Consider the following 12,445-nt stretch of genomic DNA (forward strand, 5'->3'; position numbering starts at 1 on the left):
TGCCATTGCTGGCATTTTGTCGATCACCTGCTCTGATGGTGAACTCCACCAAGTCACTTTCTACTCCCGCACCATGGCCATGCCAGAACTCAACTACAATACCCATGACAAGGAGCTGTTGGCTATCTTTGAGGCTTTCCACCATTGGTGGCATTACCTGGAAGGTTCTGCCTTACCTGTTGACATGGTGACAGACCACAAAAACCTTGAGTATTTCTCCACCTCCAAGGTCCTCACTCATTGACAGGCCCACTGGTCGGAGTACCTTTCACAGTTTAACCTTTCCATCTGCTTCCAACCTGGCTTCCTGGGAGCCAAACCCAACGCACTTATGCAATGTTGGGACATCTACCCAAAAGGGGGGGATAGGGACTACATGCAGGTAAATCCTCACAATCTCTGCCCTATGTTTACACAGGAGCAACTCGTGTTGTCCCTCTGTACCACTACCCTCATGGCACCCATGCTCCATGCCACCATGGTCTTTGATGTTGAGTGCTTGCACTCTGACATCATCTTCACCCTACCATCCGACCCTGTCTCCACCAGCCATCTTCCAACCCCAACTAAGCCTTGGTGGTCCCTGGACTCCGATGGTCTATACGAATATTGATGTAGTTCCTACTCCCTCTGTCTCCATCTTCTGCCTGTTGGAGTTACCTCCAACTGTCTGTCTGCACTCCCCCTCTGAAATATGAGGGCTGAGATCGTGCAAGGGGGTAGTGCATGAGCTAAACCTGATGCCCTCACTTTGCTCTGCCCTTACCTTGGCAGATTTCATTGCTGCCAACACTCTGCCAGTCAGAGTTCTACTCTTTCCATTGGACTTGCTCCCAAACCTCTCCCCAGACCTCAACAAGCATTGGAGTTGGTTGGAGTAGGCCTGGACTTGACACGACCAAGAAGCATGTTGAAGTTGGCATTTTCTATTACCTGGACCTGGAGCATGACTGGCCCAGCTCCAAAGTCAAGTTTCAGGTTCTCTAGAATGCCTACAGTAGTGTCTTTAGACATGTTAGCAGAGGTCATAGTCATGAGATGGTTGCTGCGCAATGGCAACCCAATCTTTTCCCAGATGCACCAGGCATGGCAATGATTTCTGAACTGGAATCTAGTATGCAGTTGATTGTGATATCAGTCCCAGGGACCTTGGCTTCGATGCAGTGGAGCAGTAGAGTGTGGTGAGCCATGATGGAATCATTGTCACTGCAGATGATGTGGTTTCCATATTCATGCACAGTTCATTGAGGGTTGCAGCTGGTTAGTTCATTTACATGTACTCCCTTGTCATGGTTGCTATGAACTGCCTCAATCTCATTGGTGGTGACACATTTTGCCATGGTGATGTCCCTGAACTGTTTGTGAAACTCAGGGGCTACTGCAAACAATTCTTTGACTGGCAAGGCAACACTGGTTTCAAGTACATGCTCCACAATACACTTGGGTGTGGCTTTGTCTTCCAGTGGGAATGAGTAACAGTACTGGTTCTGATTGCAAGCTGCTGGGTATGGTGTGTGACAGGACAACTGCCATGGGTGTGGGATCCTTGTGCACAGTTGCCAGAGTGGGATTAGTTGGAGGAACATATGGTTTTGCAGTGGTGGATGTTGGCACAGATGCAGAGGGCTCAGATGCCTGGCAAGTGGCACACAAACTTTGAACACCAGGGGAAATGATTTCCTCTTTGACAGTGGCTGCACAAGGATCTACTTGTGGAGGGTTGGCTGGACATGCCATGGGTTGAGCTGTAATTTCAACCCCATCAAAGTGCACTTTCTTTCTACAGGAAACAACTGTGCCCTTGTTACCTTTATCCACTTGGTAGGTGGCCCAAGCTTGAGCAACATATGCTTGGAAGTTGGGGTCAGCTAAGTCTGCAACTGGTTCATCAACATCTTGGATGGTGTTTAGAAAGGCAGAAGGCTGGATCTCCAACTGCATGTTGACTTCAGGGTGAGCAACACAGAAAAGGTTAGTGGTGCCTTGTGCAGAGCAGCAGGAGTTGCAGCACATGCACTGGCCTGGTCTCTGTCACCCATGATGCAGTCAATGGCCTCTCTCAGTGAGTTACATTCACGGAAGTGTGGGATTCAGCTTCTGTCTGCAAGATAGAGACTGTTGTCTGTACCCCTCATGATCTTACCAGCATGGATATAGACTTCAATGAGTGCACACATCCTTGTCCAGTGGTTGGGGTCTGCACAGAAACCACAGCTGGGTCTGCATTGCTGCAGCAGGTGCTGCATCTGGAAGTTGTATTCTTGTTTAACAACAGTGCCAGCAGGTGGCACTTGTGGCATGTAAGCTGGTGAGTGAGGTGTAGCTGGTGAGGCCACAGCAGCCATTGTCAGAACTGTGCTGCATAGGGTGGATCCCATCAGGAGGAACTTGGCAACTTGAACAACTTCTGCAAGCAGGTATGGGTCATCTGGGTGGAGGTCAGTGCAGACTATGGAGAGTTGATGACAAATATGATCTGTGATGGCCCTCAGGAAGCCATTCAGGAACATGGAATCCCATTTCATCTCTGCAAGCTTCTTAGTTTTAATGAGGAGGGCAGAAATCTTAGCAAATTTCCACTGGTATTCTCCAAGATTGTCCTGGGTTTGCATAGGCTTGGACTGGTATTCTTCAATGAGGTACTGCAAGTCTGCACAGCAGTAGTGGTCATCACCTTCACAGCCAGGGTACAAGCCCTTGACAGTGACTACAAAGGCATCCCAGTCATTGACTATGGGAGCAGCTTCTGGAAGTGTTTTCCAGACCTCAGCTTCTTCAAGGTCAGCATAGCAGATTGCAGCTCTGATCTGGCCATGGTCATCAAGAGCAGCAAGAGTACTGAGGAAGTTGATGTCCTCAAGGTATCATGGGAGGTGTGCAGGTGAATCCCCACTAAACTTAGGTGAGCTTTGTGTACTGTGGAGTGGCATCTGAAATTGGGGATTAGCCATTGGCAGGTTAACCTGTGGTAGTGGTGTGAGTCAAAGTGTGGTTCAGTGGTGGAAACCAACCAAAACCAACACAAAAGACAATAAGAGTGAGTGGTGGTGTGCCTATGCAGTACCTAGATGGTGGAACCTTGAATTTGGGAGGGTTTTTGTGAGCTACAGCACTCAAAGACAAGTGCTGAGGGTTGGGGGTGCTCCTCATGAAGAGGGAGCAAGAATGTGATAGAATGTGATAGGGTAGACTGCTGTCAGCCTACAGAAGGATGGATGACAACTTAATTTGATGCTCTGAGCTGCACTGAGCTCAGGGAGGACTTGGAGTGAAGTATATTGATGAAAGATGATGATAAGTGAAGTAGATGATAGTTAGACCCTTAATAAAGTCTCAACTATCACAGCTGATGAATGATTTACTGAGTGATGATAAAATGCGAGCAAGAGGGGCTCTCTGACATCCTCTTCTTATTCAGCTATCTAAGTACAGTGATTTATATACAGTACAGGGGCATTGCCTATGGAAAACAAGGTGAAAACACTTGGTAAGTGATTGGTAACTGATGAGTAAGGAATGTAAGCAGTGGGTAATTGTCTTAGAAAGCATTGGTGAGCATTGGTAAGGATAAGTAAGCCAAAAAGTGAAGAATCAGTAAGCAAGATCAAAAGATTGGTAAGTATTGGCAATAGGTGAGTCAAAGACAGTCAGAATGTCAAAGTATGAGTCAAGTAATGTCAGAAACTGGGAAAGCACACTGGAATTGCATTCAGGGGAGGCTGTGCATGTCACATCTTGAAGAGATTGCTTCTGGGCCAAGGTGGGATGACAGAGAGGCAGTGCTGATCTGATGCCAATATAGTACATCCAAAAGTGGACAGGGTGAGTCAGATGCCAACAGGAGTCAAGCTTTGGGGGTCTGTGGGGTGACAGGAGCATAGGGGATCACAACTTTCCCCCCCTAACTGTCCTCTCAGTGAAGCAAATAAAAACTTCATGAATGAGGCTCTGTTGGAAGAGAGGATGAAGGGGGAGCATCTTCTGCTGTATCTTGCAATAAGGAGGCAAGATGTCATCATACTCATCATGGATGTGATCAGGGAGAGTGGAGAACAGTAGATTATACTGTAGCTGTCACAATTTTGGAAGAATGATGGATGAGACTGGTATGAAGACATTGCAGGGAGCAGGGAGGAAGGATCCATATGCTTCTTGGACTGGAGAGACTGAAATGACCATATAAGACCTTTCCAAGTGAATGACAGACCTGAGGCAACCAAAGAACATCCTCCTAGAGGTCATACTGACAAAAAGAACATGCTGTCCAAGCTGAATGGGCTGAGAGGGGGCAGATGAGGATGGGATGTACCAGGATGCTTCAGGATGGAAGCTGGTAGGAACTCCTGGTAGATATACATAGCCATGGTCCCTAGCAAAGAAGGCAGCCATATCAGAGAAATTAGTGAAATGAGCGTCTTTTGGAGGGAGTGCTGTAGAAATGTGTGAAGTGCACAGATCCTCTCCAATTTTGGAAGGTAGGATTGCATGGCTGAGCACTACAAGCAAGTGTGGGAATGGTTTCAGTATCTGCAAAAATGGCAGACATATGTTGAAAACTGGAATGCCATACACAGGCACTTAAGAATTTTAACCAGTACCTGACTCACTCCCTTTCTTTTTCTTTGGCATTGATGACTCATTCTTGTGTGAGGGATGACTGCCAACATTTCTGGCTGTCCTTCTTCACATGAGGGCTATGGTCTTCATCCCCATTCATCAGCTGTATCCATGTCCACCTCACCAAACAGCTTTGGTGTGTGACAGTGGCAGCATGTACATACAAGACAGGCTGGAACTGAGGCTGAGGGTATACTACAAGCACAAAAGGAACAGAGACCATGGTAAAAGAAAGAGTCTGAAGGAAAGGAAGTGACCAGAGCACAGCAGCTGTGGGTATAGCAATGTGTGAGAGGGAGTGAGGGCATGGGAAGGTAGTGTGTGAACAATGGTGGATGTGAGAGGTCTGGGAATGTAATGATAGTTGCAGAACAGTCAATGATAGGGGCTTACATGTCTCAGGAATGCAGATTCCTTTTAGCACACTCACCATCAGTCAGGATGAAATTGCCTATGACTCTTCTTGACAAAGCCCTTGTAATCCTGCACTCACATGTGCAATTTAATGGCATCAAAGAATGCCTCTACTGCAGAACAGTCAACATCCTCCACTGTTAGGCCCAAAGGGGGATGTAGAACTGGCCAGGGTATATTGTGAAATTCCTCATTTAGCATCTTATATCTCTCCAAGGCACTGATGAGTGTCCAAGGGCCAGAATCCCAGCATGCCCTTTGTCTTCACTTGCAGTGACATTCAGCTTCTGTGGCTGCTTGTCTCCTTTCCTGCTCAATCACCTCCTGTTCCCATAGCTTTTGTTACTCCTCCACACATCTGTTGTTCAACCTTTGTGCGCCACTCCTCTTGCTCTGCAAGTTCATGAGCTTCTCACAACCTCTTTCATTCTTCCCATAGTGGACAATCCTTTTCAAGTTCATGCATTTTGCAAATAGATTGGGCTATTTCTGCCTGTCAAGCAGCCTCCAGATTGTGCATGTTATTGGCTGCACCTGTAGAATTACCTGTAGGCTACCTCAGTAGTGAACAAACTACTAATATATTAGATATACCTGTAGGCTACTACAGGATGTCAGTATAGTAGAATACTTGTAATATGAATGGACTTACCCTCAGTAGTGAACAAACTACTGAGGGAATACTAGTAGAGAATACTACAAGTGTGTGCGCTTTTTTTGCTTATGTAAGCACACTAGCATCGCGCCTAAGTACCAATAAACAGTGGCACTTTATGTTCCAACAGCACCTTCACTTGTTTGTTTACAGTCTGATTCATTGGTGTCCTCTGAATCATTCTCATCTACTTGGATAAATCCATCAGTCCCACTCAAAATATGGAATTTATGACCAACATACTCACTACTTGGACTAAACCTGAAGTGCAAGTTATCCCCAAAGTGGAGATGATGGCCAGGCTGATGTCTCTGACAGAATTTGGTGATTTTCTGGAATCTTTTCCTCTCTCACATGATATACCTGTGATTCATGGAGGTTTGCATCTGGGAAGCAGAGCAGGTGGGAGGGCTGTGAAGGATCCAAAAGGCCAGGCTGAGTACCACAGATGGTACAAAGAGCACCCAGGGGTGCCATTGGCATGGATGACTGCAATGCCACAGCCATTCACTGTTGTGGGCATCTGCTCAGACTGTCATACACTGAATCTGTTTGCCTTTTGCAGAGAACTCTTTATGATTTCTCACCTTGGACAACTGTTCAATGCTTTGCTTCTCATGCAACAGCCAAATGGAGAGTGCATGAGGGTTGCTGCAGAGAACAAGATTGTTGTCTCGGGCCTCAGGACCAATGTCACCTCCAAGAACATTCTGGCAGCAGTCTTGGAAAGCCTTTGATGTGTGTCTGCCTTTTGTCCTTTATCAGTCATTTTTCTTTTTCTTGGCTCATTTATTACATTGAAATGGAGATGGAGCCACTGGAATGTATGGTGGTAGATAACATAACTGTGGTTTGGTCAGTTGTGGTAAGTTTGGCCTCAGCAGGACATATGAACAATCTTCAATGATGTGGAGGATCAGCAGTACACACAATGATGTGGACCTGCAGACTTGTCCTCTGAGTGTCCAGACAGTGTTGATGATACCCAAGTGATAGAATGTTGCTATGGGGTCTGCACCACAGCAGGGAACAGCAGTGAAGTTGAGCAACAACCACCCCCAATCATTGAGGCCAGGTCATCTGCATGACATTCCATGACATAACAGTTGCAAAACCCCAATTTTCCCCACCCCCTAAGCCCATGTGACTGGAGTTAATGGTCCTAAAGTCCTGGATGCTCATTGGCAACAAAGAGTTTACAGACCTGGCCTGACAGCATCCAGGAATACCAAATGAAGCCATACATGCTGAGATATACTGTATTCTCTCACAAAAGATGCATTGCAATACTTTTGTCCCTGACTGGTGAAATAGTGAAAAGTGACCTTGTGATGGGATTGAGGGCATGAGGGATGGGAATATATAATTACATAATAAACCACATGATCTTCCAGATGATTTGTCAGCATGTAAACAATGACAAACATTGGATTTGTACCATTAACCCTCCCTCTCTTACCACAACTCATGAAATCATCTCTCTGGTTCCCATGGTCATTTTCTCAAGGAACTCTTATCAAATACAGGTGGCTACTACAGTACCATCTATATAACATACTCTCAGAACTATCAGTCCCTTAAAAATCCTGCTGTTAGTCATTCCCTGCACAGTTTCCCCACCCATGCCTGATGTGTTCTGGGACTAAGCAGTACTTGGAAAGCTGAGAATGTTATGGAGGTCAATCTGGCACTTCAGAACATGATTGACAAACTGATCCCCTCTCATCCAATGCATTTCTGGCACAGGGACACTAATATGGAAGTTAAGGCAAGACAAGATCCTCTCTATCCTTGGGTGTCATCAGAAGGATATGCTACTGAGCTGCCATGGAGCAGAATCCAGCACTTCCATCTGGCCCTGAATATTTACTTTGGTCACATATGACAAAATAGCCCTTCCCCAGTCATCCACAGATCAGATCAGAGCAAGATCTGGTGAACCCTCTTATGGCACTTGGAGTACAAGGAGGTTTTGTCTCACCCCAGCTTCCATACCAGCTTCCCTGTGGCAGAAAATGCATTGGTTGAGAGGGGATTGGTTTGTAAATCATGTTCTGAAGTGCTAGATTGACCTCCATAACATTCTCAGCTTTCCAAGTACTGCTTAGTCCCAGAACACATCAGGCATGGGTGGGGAAACTGTGCAGGGAATGACTAACCAGTCCCCTCTCAACCAATGCATTTCTGGCACAGGAACACTGGTATGGAAGTTGGGGTGAGACAAAACCTCCTTGTGCTCTGAGCACCATAAGAGGGTTCACTAGATCTTGCTCTGATCTGAACTGTAGATGACTGGGGAAGGATTATTTGGTCATATGTGACCAAAGGCAATATTCAGGGCCAGATGGAAGCACAGGATTCTGCTCCATGGCAGTTCAGTAGCATATCCTTCTGATGACACCCAGGGGTAAAGAGGATTTTGTCTTGGCCTAACTTCCATACCACTGTCCCTGTTCCAGAAATGCATTGGTTGAGAGGGGGCTAGTTTGTCCATCATGTTCTGAAGTGCCAGATTGACCTCCATAACATTTTCAGCCTTCCAAGTACTGATTAGTCCCAGAACACATCAGGCATGGGTGGGGAAGCAGTCCAGGGAATGACTGACAACAGGTTTTTTAAGGGACTGATAGTTCTGAGAGTATGTTATATAGATGGTACTGTAGTAGCCACCTGTATTTGATAAGAGTTCCTTGAGAAAATGACCATGGGAACCAGAGAGATGATTTCATGAGTTGTGGTAAGAGAGGGAGGGTTAATGGCACAAATCCAATGTTTGTCATTGTTTACATGCTGACAAATCATCTGGAAGATCATGTGGTTTATTATGTAATTATATATTCCCATCCCTCATGCCCTCAATCCCATCACAAGGTCACTTTTCACTATTTCACCAGTCAGGGACAAAAGTGTTGCAATGCACCTTTTGGAAAGAATACCATATATCTCAGCATGTATGGTTTCATTTGGTATATACCTTGGTGTTCTGGAAAGCTGGGAGTCACCCCTTTCCAATGGTATATGTACAGTGGCTCAAAAAACTGTCCACATGCTTGCATGTTTTACACTGGTTATGACTAAGCACAATAACCCCTAATCCTAGCCCTAAACCATGAGTGTATGAAATAAAGTACTTACTCTTGGCTTTCTATGGGTCCCAGAATTAAGTGATTTGGATAGGAATTGATAGAATAGCAACCATTTGAATTTGACATGTCATGCAGACATGCACATGGGCAGTATTTTCAGATTACCATCAAGGGATCATACCTATATAAGCATTTATCCTCCTTCCCAAGAGAACAATTCTGTAGTGAGAAGATCCTGAATTGTGAAGTGTTATGTCAGTTATTACTTGCTGGAAGCCAATGCATCATCAAAGGCAAAACTACTTGGTAGCAACAAGAGTGTGTTGGGTGTTTGAAATACCAAACCACTCACCTCCAGTGCAAATGGCCATGCATTGGATGCATGCACAAGAGCTGCCCAGTCTGTGGTTTCCATCTTATGCACATATCACAACTCCCAATCCAGAGTAGCCTGAGCTACATCATCAACAATGCACACATCACAAACAATGCAACAGCTTTGTCCTTCACTGCACATAGTTCATGCATGGTGGATTGTGAGGCAGGCAGCATAGACAAAGTGAAAAGAAAACTTATAGTGACCTTCCAAGTGCCAAAAGGTCTCATTCTGTACCTAAGTACAGGGCTTTATAGTCTGGTCAGATCTGGAACTTAAGGCCCTGTTCAGAATGCCAGTTGAACATTTGGGAAAAAAAAAAGATATGGAAAATTTCTCTCATGGTGTCACATGACATAGGTTGTGGAAACATGATTAGGTAACCTTGTCCTGTTCGTCACTCCCCTGGGAGTCCTATGCAGTGAGCCACCCAACATGTCCAATTCATCCAGCAATGGATCTAGGCAATCTCTTTGCTTGGGTGGCCCAGTGGATCCTACTATTCTGCAGAATGCTGGTAAAAGACCTACCCATGCACAAAGCTGTCTCTGGAACATGGAGGAGATTGCTCTCCTCAAATTCTTACTTGAGTCTTTGCCTCGTGCTGGCAATGGAGGGTTCAAGGACACAGTTTTCAAGGCAGCAGTGGCTCATTTGAGAGCCAAGTTTCCAGTGTACAAAGGTGTGCCAAAGCATACATTGGCATGCAAAAGCAAGTACCATGGGGATGTGAGTAGTGTCTTATTATTATCTTGCTGTCTGATGTCTTTGTAGCTCAAAAGGACATATGCTCTTGTGAATGATCTCAGGAGTGCATCAGGTTGGACTTGGTCAGATGAGCATGGTTGTGGAATTACAGATGACAATGATCCTCAGTGGCTTGCATGGGTGCAGGTATTGATTGCTCTTATCTACCTGCAATCACACATTCTTACCATAAATGTAGGCTAATCACAAAGTAGAGAAGTTCAAGAACACTGGGTGGCCTCACCTCCATCTCATGGACCAGCTCTCACCTGGAACAGAGAAGGGCAAATATGTCATCTGTCCTCCAAGGGGAAAATCCAAGAAAAAAACAGATACACCCACCCCCAGCACACAGTCAACTTCCAACCAGGTGGCATCAACTTCACTTTCTCCCTTTGTCATTCCTCAAACTCCCAACACACCAGCATCAAGTTCCCCCTCCCCCTCACTCCCCTCCATGTTCCTTGCACCTTCCACAGTCTCCAGTAGCTCCTTGGCACTGACCAGTGTCAGTCATGGAAAATGCAAGATGGTGGACAGTGCAGGCTCTGATGCTGGGTCAGTGTCCAAGCAGACATGGTCTCACCTGCTCAGTGAACAGGCAAAGATGCAGATGGAAGGCCAAGATACATTGCAGCAAATGGTGCAAAGTCTCAGTGGCCTTGCTATGAGCCCCATGCCCTCTGTGCCAGTAAAGACAGCCACTGAAGAAAGTATGGAGACAGCAACGCTTATTATTAACACCCTTGATATGCCTCAGCAGGATCACTTCAAGATACTCAACTACCTTGCCACTCCTGGAAATGCGAACCAAATTATTATCTTCAACAAACTCAAGGAGAACATGCACATCAGGTGGATCCAGTGGAAGTTGTTACAAGTTCACAAGTTGGGTAATGTTGTTTGAGTAGTTTGTTGCGAAGTCTGTATACAATCTTTTACTGCAGTTTCTTTGGACAATATGATGCAATTTGAATGCAATACAATTGGATGTGACTGATGAAAATACATGAACAATACACAAATGCTATGTAGTACTATCAGTTTATGCAGGTGGAGGTATTCCACAGTGGCAATGCTCATCCAGATAATCTTCCCACATTGACTGAGCAATCTCCTCATGACACTGTTCTGCATGCTGCCTCTCTGCAGTACTTGGCACCTCACCTCCAAGTTCAGGAAGAAGACTGTCATAGTCGTCTTCCTGGAAATCAATGTCTTCGCCAAGGGGGAATATGTCAAGGTCAAACATTACACCAAAGTTATGCAAGGCACAGAGTGCCATTGGAATTCTTGCTTGTATTTCAAGACTGAATTCTGGCATGAGCTGAAGTATACACCATTGATGTTTCAGAACTCCAAATATCCATTTGACTACATTCTGAAGAGCAGCATGGCAGAGGTTAAACAGTTCTTGAGGATTTGATGGTCTAGATGAGTGGAGGGGATGAGTCATCAGTGACTGAAAGTGAAGTAATGATATCAAGCCCTTACTTCAGTCTTGATTGATGCCACTCCTTCAAGTGGTAACAGATGCCCCAGTACAGTACAAGCAACACATCGCAGCTACCAAATCCAGTGTCAGCCAGCAGATACTTGCCTAGAGGAATGTGCAAGTCATTCGTATATGCATCATGCCAGAGAGCACCATCAGCGACCAAGCCATCCCAGCCACAGAGTGCATATGTAAAGCACAAGTCAAAGTTGCATATGAAGAGGCAGTTTTGAGATAGATACCCCTTACAGTTCCACTAAGTCACCTGTTCTTCTAGGGGCACATATACCCAGATATGCATGCCATCAACAGCACCGATGCAGTCACAACAAAAAATAAAGCATGGATCATGAGTGATAGTTTCAGATGGGGGGGCTGTCAAATTGGGGAATTTGACTTGCAAGGAGTAGAAAGGATCAGATGAAAACTTGATGAGGACTAGTTTGAAGTATCTGAAAACTGTACAGCTCCATTAGTTCAGATCAAGAATAATATGACTCACTTGGCTACAGTTTCTGGTGTATGTTGAAACCTTTCACTGACATGGCAAGAGGAAAGTCCAGTGATGCAGAAGTAGAGAAAGATAGCAAGTTGTTCTTCAATGGAGATACCACAGCAGCTTCTAGAAAAACTGCAGTCACATAGAATGGATATGAGGGCTTCAAATTGCTCTTTTTGAATGCTGAGGTTGTTCTTGATGTGCTGCAGATGGCCATCTAGCAGTTTGTAAACCCAGGCTTCACCAGTGAGGATGGAGGTGTGATAAGGGATTGGTGTAGAAGCAGAAAAAAATAAAAGCTGGTAGTAGTAGCAGGCATGGGCAATAAGACATGAAAGTAGGGCCAGAAGAAAACATCAGTGTGCAACCTTGTGTTGAGCATTGGCATTGGTATCCACAAGGACAGCATTGCATGGTATCCACAAGGACAGCATTGCATGGTTAGCATGTAGATTGATATGCTCACATAAACATATGTCACATGAGACCTTCCCACAACCTATGTCACATGACACCATGAGAGAAATTTCCATATCTTTTTTTTTCAAAATTTTTC

At 45.3% G+C, this 12,445-nt stretch overlaps 1 protein-coding gene across 1 annotated transcript; it reads left to right on the forward strand.

The window, feature by feature from the left end:
• Positions 1-5,907: 5,907 nt before the first annotated feature.
• F5J12DRAFT_779659 (uncharacterized protein) lies at positions 5,908-6,423 on the forward strand (the record flags this gene model as incomplete). The annotated part of the gene is made up of 1 exon (XM_051742406.1): positions 5,908-6,423. One exon carries the CDS (start codon positions 5,908-5,910, stop codon positions 6,421-6,423), a length of 516 nt encoding a protein of 171 aa, XP_051604107.1.
• Positions 6,424-12,445: the final 6,022 nt, after the last annotated feature.

This window comes from Pisolithus orientalis (genome assembly GCF_024613125.1).
Source record: "Pisolithus orientalis strain OTSU chromosome Unknown F5J12scaffold_3, whole genome shotgun sequence".
In the NCBI taxonomy this organism is placed as follows: domain Eukaryota; kingdom Fungi; phylum Basidiomycota; class Agaricomycetes; order Boletales; family Pisolithaceae; genus Pisolithus; species Pisolithus orientalis.